At 43.1% G+C, this 19,326-nt stretch overlaps 1 protein-coding gene across 1 annotated transcript in view; it reads right to left on the reverse strand.

Annotated features, from left to right (window-relative positions):
• The window catches only part of LOC141047833 (uncharacterized), a 415,332-nt gene that overhangs the window by 367,436 nt on the left and 28,570 nt on the right, over positions 1-19,326 (reverse strand). Inside the window, 2 exon segments of the mRNA XM_073543155.1 lie at positions 7,332-8,602; positions 13,960-14,068. Coding sequence (XP_073399256.1) covers positions 7,332-8,602; positions 13,960-14,020 — 1,332 coding nt within the window. The 5' untranslated portion in view covers positions 14,021-14,068.

Here is a 19,326-nt window from a genome sequence, read left to right on the forward strand (position 1 = left end):
GACACAGTACTTGTTCTAGTCTCTGAGGCCACCCTGATTTATCAGGACGACATCATTGTTTTTGCTCCCTCGTTTGAAGGACACCTTCAAAGTTTAAATCCCCTAAGCATCTTTCCATGAGCTGCTGAAACGTGCCTGGAGCATTAGCTAGGCCAAATGGCATCCGATAAAGCTCGAATAACCCCATGGGAAGTATGAAGGCTGTTTTAGCTCGGTCTTGCTCGGACATAGGCACTTGCCAATAGCCACTGGCGAGATCCAGGGTGTAAAAGTACTTAGCATTCCCCAGAGCGGATAGGGACGCATCAATCCTTTGCAGCGAATTTGAGTCTCACACCGAACAGGCATTGAGCATGCGGTAATCCACACAGAAACGTAATGTCCTGTCCTCCTTCCACAGCAACACAATGGGGCAGCCCAGGGGCACTGGCTCTCTCGGATTACCCCCTTCTGGAGCTTCTGACACAGCAGCATACCCTTTACTTCCTGGTACATTTGTGGGGGAATCTGATGGTAACGTTCTTTAATGGGCGCGGTATTTCCAGTGGGGTCTCATGGATGATTTCCGTGGTGCTCCCGAAATCATCCTTGTGTTTCAGAAACACATCCTGTTATTTTCCTAATAGGGCCTCCACCTGCTATACTTGCTGGGGCGTGAGGTCAGTCAGTTCAGCTCTTGTCGGTTCGAAAATCCAGCATCCCTCTTTGAAATTCTGTGGGTCAGGTGACAATGTCGTGACCAGGGTCACCATCCAGGGATCTCTTTGTTTGATAGTTAGCTGCACGGCCTGAGACTGTACCAATTCTCCTGGCATGCCCATGATGTGGGCCACATCACTTCTGGGGGGTAAGGTGATGTCTTTCTCCCCCAAATTTACGCATCGTACGAGTACTGTCCCGTCTCGCACCATAGCCAACGTTTGCGCTAAAAGAATTCCTGGCAGTAGCTGGTTGGGATTGCTCGGCTTGATCTGATCTTCCACGCCTTCCAGGAGGGTGCAGGCCCGGACGGGCAGAGTAAGCACTGTTTGACCTGGCGGTATGACTCGATTGAATGCAGTAGGGGCAATTACCTTCCCCAACGTCTTTACACCGCTGGAGGTCTCTTCAGCTCTAATCAGCTGCTGAAAGATTTTTCACTGTGGCGTTCCAGTACTCCACTGCTTTAGGAATCTATCTGGCGTCTCATTGAAAAGAAGACTTCCAAACTCCTTCAGCACATGCATGCCCAACGTGATAGCATGTTCCTTGCTTGCCTCCCCAGCAGTCAGCACCACCCCTTTGAATCCCAAGTCTTAGCCGCACACCACAATATTCATCCAGACCACCCCTGCGACCGGGATGGGCAACTGATTGGCCACCATTAGCTTAATCACCGGTCCCCATTCAGGCTGCATTGCTTCGGTAAAGTATCTGCGGAAGTATACTTCGGGCATGGTGGTCATCTGAGAGCCCATATTGACCAAACATCGCACAGCTCATCCGTTCATCTCTGCCAAGACCAGGGGGCACATGGACACCAGATTTGCAGGACTTCTAGTACTCCTTCTTAACGGAACAGGCTCCGGGCGGCGTCCCTCAGGCTCGCAGCCTATTAGTTTAACAGAAGGTGCTGGAGGGGCCTTCCTCTTCGTGTACACCACCAGGCTACATGTCCTAATTTTCCACAGTTAAAACACCCTTGGGATCTTCTCTGCAGCCCATCCTCAGCTCTCGCCTGGGGGCAGGCCCTCAATGGTTTTCAGGTGGGCTGACAGCTAAAAAAAAAAAAAAAAAAAAAAAAAACAGCTACGGCCAGGTTTTTTTTGTCTCAGCCAATCCTTCGCGCATCTGCTGTATTTCCTTACGCAAATCTTCTGCCCATTGTGGTACAGTCACAGTGATGGCGCACACCTCCCCACTCCAGACTTTACCCACTGGAACTGTCACCCCCTGTTCCCTGTTCCTGCTTGCACATGCACACCTCACTTCCTATTTCAGAGAAAGTCATACCGGGTTTGACCCTCAGACACTCCCGCAAAGCCTGCTTCCGTAGCATATCTCGCAGACTTGTCACTAACTGGTCTTGCAGCACTACATCAATGGACCATACCCAACTCCGTCTTTTGTGAGCAATGGCAGTGTAGAGTTCCTGCAGCGCATTCATAAATTGAGTCACCATCTCCCCCTCTCTTTGAACCCAGCCGAACAGCCACATGCCCAACTCTCCTACATCGATAGTATCCCTATGTGTCTCTTCAAGTATCAGTAAAACTTTTTAGGACTGTAGTCTTCTGGTGTGCAGCGTCTGAGGGTTCCAACGGTGGCACCAACAGCAGTGGCACGTGACATCTCAGCAAAGTCTGTAGCAGGCGGGAATCCAATGGCGGCACCGACAACAGCGGCGCGTGACATATCAAGGAAGTCTCTGGGAAGCAGGTAGATTTCCCATGCTTACAGGTTTCTAGCATGGTACTGAGTCCAGGGTGGGGAGCTGCCGGAACGAGACTTCGTTCCGTAGTGTGCGCAAGTCTGTGGTAGTGAGGCCTTGGCCTTGCTGTATGTCTCTCACGGCATCTCAAACTTGGTGCGGTCCCCGGCATCAGCCCTAAGTCACCTCCTGATGTGGAGGGTGCTGGTGAATTACCAGCTGGTTGCCGACTAATGATGTACCTGTCTGCAGGGGTACTGTCGAGTCGGCCTGGTATGCTCTGCCTCAGCCACAGACACAGCAACCGACTCACCACTCAGTTTTCTTGCCTGGGCTCTCCCTCTTTTCCGGCATGCAGCGCTAGTTAACTCAACCCCGTCTACTCCAGTCACATGCCATGGTTCGTCCTGAACTGAAAGTCTTTCCCCCTGCAACATGGGTGACAGCCCTGGCAATTCTGGAACCGGCGTGAGAAAGGTACCCCCGCATTTTAGTGCTCGCTCATCACTACTGGTCATCACAATGGCAGTTTGCAATTTTCACTCAGCAACATCCACTGCTGCTTGTTTCTGGAAAACACCCATGGAGTCAAAATCATCACTACATCTGTAGATTAATTGCCAATGGGTTATAATTTCTAAAATGGGGTCACTTGAGGAGTGATTCTGCTTTTCTTGCACTTATTGGCTCTTTGTATGGAATCCGCAAACTATTCTTGGAAAATCTGCATTCCAGGAGGCAAATAGTGTTCCATCCCTCCTGGGTCTCTCCATATGGCTAAGTAGTACTGCACAGCCACATATGGGGTATTGCCACATTCAGTAGAAATTGTGGGACAAATTTTGGTGCCATTTTTACCCATTTCCCAGTATGAAAATGTAAAATTTGGGGCTAACACAATTTCTTGGTGATAAAAATGTAAATTTTTTAAATTTTACTGCTAAATGGTATAAATGTCGGTGACACACCTGTGGTGTCAAAATAATCACTGCACTCCTAGATGAATTAATTGAGAGGTTTAGTTTGTAAAATGGGGTCACATATGGGGGGTCTGCTGTGTTGGCACCTCAGGGGCTCTGCCAATGTAACATGGCACCCTCAAACAAGTGCAGCAAAATCTGCACTGTAATATGGTGTCTCTTACCTTGTGAGATTTGCATTGTGCCTCAAAAGTAGTTTTCGATGACATATAGGCTATTGGTGAACTCAGGAGGAATTGCACAACAGATTTTGAGGTCCATTTTCTCCTGTTACCCTTGTGAAAATACAAAATTTGGAGCTAGAAAAGATTTTTGCGGAAGATATGTGAATTTTTTTTTTCATGACTTAACGTTATAAACTTCTGTGAAGCACCTGTGGGTTCACGGTGCTGAATACACAGCTAGATAAGTTCCCTAAGGGGTTTATTTTCCAAAATGGTGTCACTTGTGTTGGGTTTCCACTGTTTAGGCAGGCATATCAGGGGCTCAGCAAACGCGACATGGCATCCACTAATTATTCCAGCAGATTTTACATTCAAAAAGTCAAATGGTGCTTCTTCCCGTCCAAGCCCTGCCATGCACCCAAACAGTTGTTTTCCTCCATATATTGGGTATCTGCACACGCAGGAGAAATTGCACAACAAATGGTATGGAGCAATTTCTCCTTTTACCTTTATGAAAATGCAAAATTTGGAGCTAACAAAGATTTACCTGGGAAAAATATTATTTTTTTATTTTCACAGCTTAATGTTATAAACTTCTGTGAAGCACCTGTGGGTTCAAGGTGCTCAATACACATCTAGATAAGTTCCCTAAGGGATCTAGTTTCCCAAATGGTGTCACTTGTGGGGGGTTTCCACTGTTTAGGCACATCAGGGGCTCTTCATACGCGCCATGGCATCCGCTTATTATTCCAGCAAATTTTACATTCAAAAAAGCAAATGGCGCTCCTTCCCTTCCAAGCCCTGCCCTGTGCCCAAACAGTAGATTTTACCCATATATGGGGTATTGGCATGCCCAGCAGCAATTGCACAACAAATTGAATGGTCCATTTTCTACTGTTACCCTACAAAATTAAATAAAAAAGGTCTAAAGGAAAATATTTGTGAAAGAAAAGTACCATATATACTCATGTATAAGCCAAGTTTTTCAGCCCCTTTTTTGGATCTGCTACATCTCAATCTCGGTGTCTGCATCTCCCTTCCTGTCTTCTTCCTGTGCTGGTCACATGGTACTGCTCTTTAAAATCATGAATATGGACATGTCTCCACTCCCATAGGGGTGGAGAGCATATTCATGACTTTAATTAGCGGTACCATATGACCAGCACAGGAAGAAGACAGGAAGGGAGGTGCAGATGCTGGAACTGAGATGTAGCAGAGCCTGATATGCGGATGCCAGGAGGGTGAGTAGGATTGGGGGAGGGTGAGCCATGCCATATTCACCTGTCCCCGTTCCACCGCTGCGCTCCGTCTCCTGGGTCCTCTGGCTGTGACTTCAGGTCAGAGGGCACAATGACGTGGTTAGTGCATGCCCTCTGCCTGAACAGTCACTGCAGAGCTGGCGACGCTGAGGAGCAGCTGGCAGCGAGGAGAGGTATGTCATTTTTTGTCAAGTCGCAGCAGCAGCATTATATGGGGTATATATTAATATGGAGCATATTATGGGGCCACCATTAACCATTGTGCAGCATTAAATGGGGCATATATTAATATGAAGAATCTTATGGGGCCACCATTTTACTTTTATTAGTATCTATTTTTATTTTTTGAAATGTACCAGTCGCTGCTGCATTTCCCACCCTCGGCTTATACTCGAGTCAATAAGTTTTCCCAGTTTTTTATGGCAAAATTAGGGGTCTTGGCTTATACTTGAGTATATACAGTAAATGTATACCAAACCAGAGTATATCTACTCCAGAGAGAAGAGATCCACTAATAAAATCTAGTTTATTTCAATATTAAAAAGACATACAAATAAAACAAAAACAGGATGAAGTAGACCACAAGGTTACAATTCATTTGGCAAAAAAAAATCATATCAAGAAAATCCACCAGAAAAATACAGCTATCATGGATCATATGTATGCCCAGATTTATAAAGTGAACTGTGCTAAAGTAAAGCTGTCAAATATCAGATATATATGAGACGATATTATGCCAAAGTATTAGACAAATGCAGTGGACTAATCAATATCTCAGATGTGCCAGGTATTAAGAAATCATTTCAGATAAAATATAAAGATATTCCAATATCGGAAGAAGCAGACTGTGAAATGCGCGTCGGGGTTGGGGGACGCCACCACTGCATGCTGCCAGGTAAAAAAAACTCTGCCCTTTTATTGCACCTTATATTTATTGCTATTTCCCCACTGTGAGTGTTCTAGGATTATGATGAATTGGGCTTTTTCTTAATATTGAGTATATTAGAATATCTTTATATTTTATCTGAAATGATTTGTTAATACCTGGCACATCTGAGATATTGATTAGTCCACTGCATTTGTCTAATACTTTGGCATAATATCGTCTCATATATATCTGAAATTTGATGGCTTCACTTTAGCACAGTTCACTTTATAAATCTGGGCATATGACTCATGATAACCATATTTTTCTGATGGATTTTCGTGATATGATTTTTTTGCCATATGAATTGTAACCTTGTGGTCTACTTAAATTGATTTTGTGGTGACGTCTCTTTTTGGAGACATCCTGTTTTTGTTTTATTTGTATGTCTTTTTAATATTGAAATAAACTAGATTTTAATAGTGGATCTCTTCTCTCTGGAGTAGACATACTCTGGTTTGGTATACATTCTTGTTTGAAGTGCCATTTTGCTTTTTTTTCTGGGACAATTTGGATTAATTTATATACAGTAAATATTTATTTTTTCCCTCCATGTTCCAAAAATTCCTGTGAAGCACCTGAAAGGTTAATAAACGTTTTGAATGTGGTTTTGAGTACCTTGAGGGGTGCACTTTTTAGAATGATGTCACTTTTGGGTATTTTCTGTCATATAGGCCCCTCAAAGTCACTTCAAATTTTGTTGTAAAAAGGAGAAATTGCTGGTCAACTTTTAACTCTTATAACTTCCTAATAAAAAAATTCAAAAATTGTTCTAATGTAAAGTGGACATATGGGAAATGTTATTTATTAACTATTTTGTGCGGTATGACTGACTTAAGGGCATGCAAGTTAAAAGTTTGAAAATTGAAACATTTTTTAAATTTTCACCAAATTTCCGTTTTTTTCACAAATAAATACAAGTCATATCAATTAAATTTTACCACTATCATGAACTACAATATATCACAAGAAAGAAAACTCAGCATCAGTGGGATCCATTGAAGCGTTCCAGAGTTATGACCCTATAAACTGGTTAGAAATGTAAAAATTGGCCTGGTCAGGAAGGTGGAAACAGGCTTCGGTGTGAAGGGGTTAAAGTCACTTCAAAACTGAATAGATACCTAAAAATATAAATTTTGTACATTGTCATAAAAAAATGAAAATTTTTTGCTAAACTTTTAACCCTTTTAATAACATAAAAGGATGTTTGAAAAATTACATGGACAGAAGACATAAAGTAAATGTTTTAACTTTTTATGTAATATAACTACATGGTTTGCAGATATAAACATTCAAAATTTGAATATTGCTAAATTTTATTTATTACATTTATTACTAAAATAAAGTACAACATGTCAGGAAAAAATATTCTAAGAATTACTTAACTGAGATATGGGACACTTCATCTTTATTAACACATAAAGTAACACATGTCAGATTTGAAAAATTTAGCTTGGTCACCAAAGGATTAAAATGACCTTTTCTCCATTTGAGCTCTCTAATGTCTAATAGGCTGATATTTAAACGAAAAAAAATCCCACATTCTGAACATTAAAATGGCTTCTCTCATATGTGAATTCTCTCATGTGTAACAAGAGATGATTTCCGTGTAAAACATTTTCCACATTCTGAACATGAAAATGGCTTCTCTCCTGTGTGAATTCTCTCATGTCTAACAAGAAATAATTTTAGAGTGAAACATTTCCCACATTCTGAACATGAAAATGGCTTCTCTCCTGTGTGAACTCTTTCATGTCTAACTAGATGTGATTTATCTGTATAACATTTTCCACATTCTGAACATGAAAATGGCTTCTCCCCTGTGTGAATTCTCTCATGTGTAGCAAGAGCAGATTTATGTGTAAAACATTTTCCACATTCTGAACATGAAAACGGCTTCTCTCCTGTGTGAATTCTCTCATGTCTAACAAGAGATGATTTCTCTGTAAAACATTTTCCACATTCTGAGCATGAAAATGGCTTCTCCCCTGTGTGAATTCTCTCATGTGTAACAAGAGATGATTTCTCTGTAAAATATTTTCCACATTCTGAACATGAAAATTGCTTCTCTCCTGTGTGAATTCTCTCATGTGTAATAAGAGACGATTTTACAGTAAAACATTGCCCACATTCTGAACAAGAAAATGGCTTCTCTCCTGTGTGAATTCTCTCATGTGTAACAAGCGCAAATTTACGTGTAAAACATTTTCCACATTCTGAACATGAAAATGGCTTCTGTCCTGTGTGAATTCTCTCATGTGTAACAAGAGCAGATTTAAGTATAAAACATTTCCCACATTCTGAACATGAAAATGGCTTCTCTCCTGTGTGAATTCTTTCGTGTGTAACCAGAAATGATTTCTCTGCAAAACATTTTCCACATTCTGAACATGAAAATGGCTTCTCTCCTGTGTGAATTCTCTCATGTGTAATAAGAGACGATTTTACAGTAAAACATTTTCCACATTCTGAACATGAAAATGGCTTCTCCCCTGTGTGAATTCTCTTATGTCTAACAAGATGAGATTTCACACAAAAACATTTGTCACATTCTGAACATGAAAATAAATTCTCACCTGTGTGAGTTTTTTTATGTACAACAAGATTTGATTTCTTAGTAAAATATTTCTCACATTCTGAACATGAAAATGGCTTCTTCCTTGTGGGAGATTTTTTATTTTCCACACTTCTTCTGTGACTTTTATTTTGCTTAGCAGTCTGTGATGAATTAGGACATTGTACTTTAAAATGATCCATGTCTGAGATGTTGGCATGTTGTTCGTGTGGGTCTTGTGCAATGCTACAATCATCGGCTTTAAAATCTGAAGATATGAAATGTCTTTCGGAGCTCTTGGTACGGTCATCTGCCAAGAATAAAACGGATTTGATTTTTCAGCAAAAAACCTTAGTTTGCATGGTTATCGAAATATAAAAATAACAAGAAAAGTGAAAGTAAAAAAATTGCATACACATTGCAAGGTGTGTAGCAAAGTTCTATCATTAACTGACTAAAGTAAAATTTATATGATGTGATGATTTCACAATGAATCAATTGTACTAATATGTTCATTCTCAATCATTGGCCAGTGCAAACATCAAATAACACATTTATCATTGGTCACATATTTGATATGAGAATAAAAATGATCGTTGTCGGCAGCATATAATCCTTTTTGTGTAAATGGAGTATGTTCTGCATTAATAAAAAGCCATGATATAAGGAAACAAATCATCATTGCTACATCTCAGTGAAAGCTAATAAGCCCCATTCAACTTCCTTATCATCAATCAGTATTCATTGATGAAATTATATTCTCCTTGCAGCCACTCAACTTCATTTTTCAGGGAAACTACAGTGTTGTAGTTTTTGCTCTCTTTAGAGTGCTATTTTAGAGGGCTGAAGTCCTCGCTTTATTAGAGCTCCATGCAACACCTCAATTACTGGAAGCGAGCCGATCCAGTGAAAATATAACTTAAATTTCTCCCAGTAGCCTCTCTCCCAGTAAAACAGCCTAACATGCTTTAAATATTATTTACCTACAAGTTACCACTATATCTGTCAGTAAATAGCATTTTTGCAGCTGACGGGTAATCTTTAAGGTTTTTTTAACTCAAGCACATAGTGGCCTGTATCAAGCACTGATTTGTGATATGGAAGCAGTTTTCTTTTCTTTCTCCATAGAGAGCTAATGAATGCTTGGCCGAACCTTCATGTCTACGGAGGGTTCTGGAGAGACAGCGGTCCAGTCAGCAGACTCAGGTATAAGTACTGTCTATACTAACATCTCTAATTATATGTCTATGTCTCAACTGTTTAATGATAAGGAATAATTGGTTTCCATATTGCATCCTGTGGTGCGTGCTGTGTAAATTTTGTTTATTCTTTAGTGAACACTTCAAATCGGAGATTGGCGACCCATCTTCTATGTGACGAGTGCAGGACTTACTGATATTGTGTCACTTATGTCTAGAGAAATTATCTGACCTATTACTAGGTGATGCCCGTCTGGCACAATTGCCGACTGCTACATGCAGGACAGAGGAGCCATATGGTCGTGTATTAGGCTAGGTTCACATTGCGTTAGGGGCATCCATTTAACGTATCCATTAAACGGATGCGCTAACGCTGATGTAATTTTTTACATCTTTTTAACCCCTAGTACTAACATATGCGCTAACTCATGGTAGCATTTTGTTACCTTGCGTTAGCCATACAGGTCTATGCACAGCGAACGCGTCCATTCTCTGTGCGCTAACGCATTGTCATGATCCAAGGTGGATCTGACAAGTAAATGGACAAAGTGAACTTTTTTTTTCCTTTGGCTTGGTGCCAAAGTGGGTTGATTGCCCCCCCCGGAGGCCATTAGAATTATTACACGTGGTGTCGTTCATTCTAAGTTGCCCCGGTGGTGGTGAGCGGTAGTGCACTTTAGTTCTTTGGTTTAATGTGCACGTATTATAGGTCAGGTGTGACGCTCTATAAAAGTGTCAGGTGTGTGCAATCACTTGTTGGTGATATTATTAGTTCGTCATTTGGGAAGCAAGCCTGGGTGATGAAGGAGCTGAATGTGAGTCCTGGGCAGCCCAGCCAGAGGGGTTGAGTCAGCTATGGAGTCTGCAAGGAGTGCTGGCATAGATTGGTGGAGTTCATTGTTGGAGTCTGCAAGAAGGGCTGGCATGGCATGGTGGAGTCGCAGTTTATGGTGTCAGCAGGAAGTGCTTGCATGGCTTGGTGGAGTGGCGACTATGGTGAGAGTTGCACTCAGCATGCTGGACTTGGTTGCTGAAAGGTGGACTCAAGCATGCTTGACTTCTTGGCAAAAAAGTTGGACTCGAGCATGCTGGACTTTTTGGCAGAAGCTGGACTCATCCTTAGGACTCTGTTTACTGGGCAGCTGCAACTGGTGGTGGACTCTGCTCCAAGGCTGCACTATGGTGATGGATCCGGTTATGGAGATGGATCCGGGTGGAGAAGATGCGTGCAGGTGGTGGGCTCTGTTGCTAGGAACGTACGCAACAGAGCAAAGCTAAGTGGTGTTTCCCCTGTTTTGTCACCTTTCCTCATGTGTGTTTAGTGCAGTGGTGGGATTAGTTTCCGCACCGACCAATTCCCTAGTGAGGGTTTAGGTGGAGGGTGAGCTAGGGATTTTAGGCTCCTGTGCGTCGCCCGGTGCGGAACTGGCATAGGGAACGCTAGGAGTGCAGGGACACTGGCTCAGGGGAGTACAGGAGGTCTCCACGTCCCTATTCCCTATCGCAGGGCCCACCATTGTTAATGTTACCCAGGTTTCCCTTATTGTTTAAATTCACCCATGTGGAGACCTATGGGTAGTTGCTGCTGGGCCTCACTAAGGTGTGTGAGAAGCTGCATGGTGTGAAGCAGTTCCAGCAGCAGTATTCAGGGTCTGGGGCCTTTCCTTTGGCTTTACCAGAAAATCAAATGGCGGTTGCGGCTCTGGCACTGAAGTCCCCTAGAGTCGCTGCTGGGGAGCGGGACTTGTTCATACTGGTGGACGTACCCAGACAGGTGGGTGGAATTGGTGATCCCCATGGTGCTGTCTGGGGTTCCCCGAGGTGAAGGGGTACGTCCCTGTAGTGAGCAGACTTGTGTGATAGTCCGTGGGGCTTGCGCCAAATCTTCTTTACCATCGAAGAAGCCGCCCCTCCTGGTCATTAGGAGGAAGGCGACCAGCGAGTGTATATTTCCTCCATTTCCCGGTCCCCTTCTCCAGGTGTGAGCAGCAGGTGTGCTGCGGGGGAGTAAGGACAAATCTCAACCCTCGCCATTAACCAACCCTGGAGGCGTAGACCTCATGGTGAAAGGGTTGGAGAGTGGTGTCCCTTGGTGAATAGCGGGAGTGTGAGTGTGGTGACACAGGGGGACAACTCTGTTGTTGAGTCCAGAATGAGTTCACCAAAATATGACAAACGAATGTGTGGCAATAAACGTTCAGGTCCGGACCTGTGTGTGAACGAGCATGTATGGGTGGCCACCAAAAAACATCTTGTGGGAGTGTGTTGTGGAGTCTGATCAGCTCATAGCAAACATACTCATACATAAACTCGTTCCCCAGGTCGGCGCTGTGGAGATGAGTGGTTCCTCCAGAACATATATTGCCAATACCAGCGGTGCGTTTGTCATAAACCTGAACTTTCAGGTGGTGGTGGGGTGAACCCAGGATCTGGGCGTTCCCGTTGTAGGTGTTTCCCTAATGAGGAGTGGTCTTGAGGGTCCAGAGGCTATGGAGTCTGCAAGGAGTGCTGGCATGGATTGGTGGAGTTCATCGTTGGAGTCTGCAAGAAGGGCTGGCATGGCGTGGTGGAGTCGCAGTTTATGGTGTCAGCAGGAAGTGCTTGCATGGCTTGGTGGAGTGGCGACTATGGTGAGAGTTGCACTCAGCATGCTGGACTTGGTTGCTGAAAGGTGGACTCAAGCATGCTTGACTTCTTGGCAGAAAAGTTGGACTCGAGCATGCTGGACTTTTTGGCAGAAGCTGGACTCATCCTTGGGACTCTGTTTACTGGGCAGCTGCAACTGGTGGTGGACTCTGCTCCAAGGCTGCAGTATGGTGATGGATCCGGTTATGGTGATGGATCCGGGTGGAGGAGAAGATGCACACAGGTGGTGGGCTCTGTTGCTAGGAACGTACGCAACAGAGCAAAGCTAAGTGGTGCTTCCCCTGTTTTGACACCTTTCCTCATGTGTGTTTAGTGCAGTGGTGGGATTAGTTTCCGCACCGACCAATTCCCTAGTGAGGGTTTAGGTGCAGGGCGAGCTAGAGTTTTTAGGTTCCTGTGCGTCGCCCGGTGCGGAACTGGCATAGGGAACGTTAGGAGTTCAGGGACACTGGCTCAGGGGAGTACAGGGGGTCTCCACGTCCCTATTCCCTATCGCAGGGCCCACCATTGTTAATGTTACCCAGGTTTCCCTTATTGTTTAAAATCGCCTTACTGGAGGCGGGGTTTCCAGACTATTATATATATACGTGTATTATTGAAATTCACCAGTTGGAGGCGGCGTATCCAGCTGCACGTCTTATTATTTAAATTCGCCCCACTGGAGGCGGTGTATCCAGTTACACGCATGCCGAATTTGGCATGCTTTAGGATGCGTTACTATAATGCGTTAATGCATCCGTTATATAGTGTTATTAACTCTATGGCCATAACGCGATGTGAACCCAGCCTTAGAAAGTCATAGCCATGGAGCAAATATAAAGCTGGATCAGGCCAGGCAATTTCCTACTTTCTCTTATAATCTACTCCTCCTGGCTGTAACTATGAGACAATGGTCTTAAAACAATTTTTTTTAAACTCTAGCTAGTTCAGTATATCAAATAGGTTACTTAGGTTATATATATGAAAACTGTCTCTTCAGAGAGAAAGAGGACTTGAACTCTAGTGACACCTATTGTAAGTAGCAATCCTACAAGTCAATATCAGCTCTTTAATAAGCCTTTCAATATGACTTGGATAATAGCAATATAAGAATCTTAATTAGCAAACAAGGTGTTTCAGGGTATTGCCCCTCATTAGTGCAAAGAGTGAGATCTGATTTAGCTGGGTCAGAGGCTAAGACTGGGATCTAAGGGGTAAGTTTTATCCATATTTAGATTGACATGCCAGGTCTGGCACACCAGTACGAGGGGACTCAATGCAAAATGTCTCTTCAGAGATATCTTGACTTGTAGGTTGCTACTTCCAATAGATGGCACTGGAGTTTAAGTCCTCTTCCTCTCCAAAGAGACTATTTGAATATTTAATTTCCCAGATGAGCATGCAAGGCATTTAGTTGCTCATACTGGCATGTCAGACCAGTAATGTCACTCTCCATAAGGCGAAAAAGTACCTCTTAGATCTTAGGTTACTTATTAATCTTAGAACCAGAGCCATGATCGACATGATATAAAACACCAAACTAGATACTTTGCCCATGAGGTGTTGCGTGTCTTTGATGATCTATCATCCCAGTCTATTCTTAAATCCATATTATAGATGCACAACCGGTCTTATTACTTATTGCACTACTACATTGTCAGCCATATATACTCTGTGTTTTAGCAGAATGGAGGAATCTATGGCTAAAAATGCTAAGAAAACACATAACATAAAACTTCTAAAAATTCAAGCCTAAAATATTTCAGTCTGGTGAGCGAGTAAACTATTTATCTCCTCTGATTTGTTTAGTGGTGACTGAGTGACTCCTCACTGGGGCAGTTACCTGTAGGAATGTCCTCCTTGCACCATTCATCATCCCGCACATCGATTTCTCCTTTCTCCATTATGGCTTCAGCTTTGATAATCTTCAGATATTTGCCTGGATGTCAAAGCTGTGAAAGTTATAATGTAAAAGTCACAGACAGAAGGAAAACTCACATGGAATGTTCTAGATGGAGACTTTTACTATAAGATCATATGGCACCTGAGCCGCCAAAACATGCTGACATCTCCACCTCCTATATCACTGAGGCTGCCCTCAGTCAGTACGGCGGTGTGTAGTGATAGAAGCAAGCATCACTGTAAGTAACTGCATTACGGCAAAGTCATTTCCTTCATTATTTTGTCTTTGCAGTTTGGATGCATTAGCATTTTTATATAATTTATGGATTGCTTTGCCTGGAATTGTTGTATTTTTGAGATACATGCTAATGGTTTTAGTGAAGAGCTTCAGAGCAGTCTTTGCTGAATCCAGAGCTGCGTGGGCACCGGGGAGGTGAGTATTCATTTCTTTTAAATGTGGGTCCTATAATACTGTATGGAGGGCTATGTGGTGTCCATTATACTGTATGGAGGATTATGGGGGTCCATTATTCTGTATGGTGACTATGTTAGGCTCATTATACTGTATGGAGCACTATGTGAGGCCATTACAGTGTATGGAGGACTATGTGGGGCCCAATATACTGTATGGACCATTATGTTGGGCCCCTTATACTGTATTGAGGACTATATGGGGCCATTAGACTATAGACTATATGGATGACTATGTAGGGCCAAATATACTGTATGAAGGACTATACTGTACATGTGTGGGGTACTGTGGGAGTTTCATACGGTGTTTGTGGGGGGGCACTTTTGTTGGCATCATACTTTTATTATCTGTATTATTTATTAATTCAAAGGTTTTTTTTATCCTTTGATTTATCTATTTAAAATAGTCTTTTGGCCCATATGCTGTTTATCACTCTAACATAACATGTTATATTATTCTAGTATGCCCCATTCGTGATTATGTGTTTATTTTATTCTGTTATCCATTAATTAAAATGTATGTTTTTCATGGGACAGCTGCTTTAAAGCGAAAATGTCACCAAGTTTGACAGATATGGCCACCGCCTTTCAGACCTGATTATTACAGAATATAGTGTGAACATATAACCCTTAAAAAGTATGTTTATTAGAATACAACACTGCAAAAAAAAGAAAAAACCTTAAGTGCACAAAAGTGATAAACTCACTGATAATAGAACAATAAGTTTTGTATGTGAATGTTTTGATGCACCATATTCTTAAAACAGTCGAGGGGTGAGGAGCAGATGTTGATTCTCAAACCCTTCGGAACAAGCCTATTCTTAATGTAGCTCTACAAACCCTTAATCTCCCACCAGGCTCTGATGTTCTCTTTATAGCAGAACTATACCCCCTTGAATAGGGTTTTCAAGGAGTTAAGGCCCCATTACACGCTCCAATGTCCCAGCGATCCCACCAACGATCCGACGTGGATGGGATCGCTGGTGAGCTGTCACATAGACAGACCCACCAGCGATCAGGACCGGCGAGCAAGCTGGTATCCAAGGTAAACAGCGGATTTCTAAGAGCCGTGCAGCTCTTAGATACCCGCTGTTTACCCTGGAAACCAGCGTGCACGCTGGTATCCAAGGTAAACAGCGGGTATCTAAGAGCCGCGTGGATCTTAGAAACCCACTGTTTACCTTGGATACCAGCTCCCAGCGTCGCTGATCATTGGTCTCTCGCTGCCACACGCAGCGATGCGTGCTGGCCAGCGGGAGACCAACGATCAAAAAATGGCCCAGGACGATCCTGCACGATTAGCGATACCCGGGGGGGACCGGTCGCTGATGTGTGTCACACACAGCGATGTCGCTAAGCATGATCGCTGTGACGTCACAAAATCAGCGATCTTGCTAGCGATCTGGCTGTGTGTGACGGGGCCTTTACTATTGGGTACACTGTTGGGGGTCCCACCGATAAAGAATACCTTGTTTGCATCCAATACCCAAAAATCAGTGTTACTGGATCCTGTCATGAAGTTGGCCACGCCAGACCAACACAATGCTATGAAGTACACTGCCGTTCTAAAGATTAGGGTCACTTAGAAATTTCCTTATTTTTGAAAGAAAAGCACATTTTTTTCCAATGAAGCTAACATTAAATGATTCAGAAATACACTCTATACATTGTTAATGTGGTAAATGAATTATTCTAGCTGCTAACATCTGGTATGTAATGCAATGTTCATAGGTGTATAGAGGCCCATTTCCAGCAACCATCACTCCAGTGTTCTTATTGTACTTTCTGTTTGCTATCTGTGTAAGAAGGCTAATGGATGGTTAGAAAACCCATGAAAACTCTTGTTAAAGTATGTTAGCACAGCTGAAAACAGTTTGGCTGATTAGAGAAAGATATAAACCTGACCTTCCATTGAGCTAGTTGAGAATCTGGAGCATTACATTTGTTGGTTCCATTAACTCTCAAAATGGCCAGAAAAAAAGAATTTTGATGTGAAACTTGACAGTCTATTCTTGGTCTTAGAAATTAAGGCTATTCCATGCTAGAAACTGCCAAGAAACTGAAGATTTCCTACAACAGTGTGTACTACTCCCTTCAGAGGAGAGCACAAACAGGCTCAAACCAGAGGAGAAAGAGAAGTGAGAGGCCCCGATGCACAATTGAGCAACAAGACAAGTACGTTAGTGTTTGTAGTTTGAGAAATCAATGCCTCACAGGTCCTCAACTGGCAGCTTCATTAAATAGTACACGCAAAACGCCAGTGTCAACGTCTGCAGTGAAGACTCAGGGATGCTGGCCTTCAGGGCAGAGTGGCAAAGAAAACGTCATATCTGAGACTGGCTAATAAAAGGAAAAGATTAATATGGGCAAAAGAACACAGACATTGGACAGAGGAAGATTGGTAAAAAGTGTTATGGACAGACAAATCCAAGTTTGTGGTGTTTGGATCACACAGAAGAACATTTGTGAGATGCAGAACAACTGAAAGATGCTGGAAGAGTGCCTGATGCCATCTGTCAAGCATGGTGGAGGTAATGTGATGGTCTGGGGTTTCTTTGGTGCTGGAAAAGTGGGAGATTTGCACAAAGTAAAAGGGATTTTGAATAAGGAAGGTTATCACTTCATTTTGCAACGTCATGTCATACTCTGTGGACTGCGCTTGATTGGAGCCAATTTCATTCTACAACAGGACAATGACCCAAAGCACACCTCCAAATTATGCAAGAACTATTTAGGGAAGAAGCAGGGAGCTGGTATTCTATCTGTAATGGAGTGGCCAGCGCAGTCAACAGATATCAACCCTATTGAGCTGTTGTGGGAGCAGCTTGATCGTATGGTACGCAAAAAGTGTCCATCAAGCCAAACCAACTTGTGGGAGGGGCTTCTGGAAGCATGGGGTGAAATTTCTCCAGATTACCTCAGCAGAGTACTGCAGTGCGCAGGCGCCAGGAAAGGTCAGATTGGTCCGGCGCCTGCACAATGCAGTACTTTACTCTGCCCTCAACAGGGCAGAGTAAGAATGCCTGTGTATGAGCAACGGCATAAGTAAGGAGGAGGACGACATCATCGCTAGAAGATGGGAGGCTCCGGACCGGACCGTGACACCCATCGGACTGGACCAGACCCTGGGTGAGTATAATCTAACTCGTTTTTCTTATCTTTCAGGTTACACCAGGGGGCTTATCTACAGCATTACAGAAAGCTGTAGATAAGCCCCTGATGGCGGTGGCCGCAGCTTATATGGCAAAAATGAGGTGACAGATTCCCTTTAAATACCAATGATTTATCTTCTTATAGCAGAATATATGTCAAAAGGAAGCTCATGGGGGCATGGCCTGGGTGGCAATAAGGCTGACACGCTGTGTGAAAGCTACTTCCTGCTTATGGCTACTTCCTAAAATACCAGCAATAATCTACTCCTACGGTAGAGTTTATAACTCACATACCCACCAGAGACCACGAAGCCCTGATCAGGAAGCCAGATGCCAGTATATATCAAGTACTGAGCACACTCATGGGGTTGTGATGTGAAAAATTATATTTAATACATATAGTAGTCACTAGTAACAAACGTTTCGGTCTTGCTAGACCTTCATCAATGTACTAAGACAAATGTAAGCGTTCATGTGAAAATGTTACATATATTGTGGCAATAGAGGGGTAATCTTAATATGCAGGTTTGTTAGAGCTGATTACAGTCAGTGGCTGCTCTAGAGGCCTTACAAGCGCAGCTGTGCTGCTGTGTGTCCTGTGACGCGGTTTCCGCCGCCTGTCACCCCACCACGGAACATCCGAAGTGGTGAGAAAGCTTGGAAATTTTTCCCACATACCACCTGAACAAATCCTCCCCCATGACTACAATGATGGGGATTGCTCCGGTCTAGACATGGAGGGGGAGACGGAACCCAAGACTGAAGACGCCACAAGTAAGATGGCTGACGCCTACCTCAATTAGCAATGCGGAGATCCCATGCAGATCTTCTCTGAGGGAAATATAGGGAAGGACGATGTACATACAGGGTCACTGGCTGCTGAGCCCACGATTAGGGATGTACTGTCTGCTGTAAAAGCAGATAACTGCACTTTGGTCACTCTGAGCACACAAATGGGGGACATTAAAACTGACATATCCTGTATTAAGAAAGACATGCAGAAAGTTAATGAAAGGGTGAAGGAACTGGGGGGACCTGTGAGCCATACAGAAGATTAATTCTCACCACTTTTCTGAGATCTGAGAAAGGTAGTGCACAACATCACTGCTGATAAACAAAGTTGATAACCTAGAGAACAGGTCACATAGAAACAATCTGCTTTTAGTAGGAGTCCCTGAGAAGGCAGAGAGAAGAAATCTTGTTGCATATTTTGAAGGATGGCTGCCCAAGATTCTGGGGAAAGAGACACTCTCACCATTCTTTACAATAGACAGGGCACTCAGGGTTCCCACTTGATCCTCTCCACCTGGAACACCCCCATGCCCTGTTACTATCCACCTGTTGCACTTTAAGGACATGGATTCTATTCTCCGGAGGGCCAGGGACCTCAAAGACATTACCATAGATGACAATAGGATTTCTATCTTTCCAGATTTCTCAATGGAAGTAAAGCTAAAAAAGCATAATTTTAAGAGCTTAAAAAAGGCTGAGGAATCTGCAGATGCCGTACTCCATGATATTCACAGCCAAACAACTGGTCCCTGTTAATTAAAATATACATCTTATTAACTTTCTTAACACTGCACTAACTTGGCTGGGTACTAACAAGAAGGTCTTGCGCACAGGAGACACTTGAACTCTATATATTTTCTACTGAAGTAACAGAAGTATGTTACATAATTGTT

This window comes from Dendrobates tinctorius, unplaced genomic scaffold (assembly GCF_039654945.1).
Source record: "Dendrobates tinctorius isolate UK_male_01 unplaced genomic scaffold, ASM3965494v1 ptg000129l, whole genome shotgun sequence".
Classification (NCBI taxonomy): domain Eukaryota; kingdom Metazoa; phylum Chordata; class Amphibia; order Anura; family Dendrobatidae; genus Dendrobates; species Dendrobates tinctorius.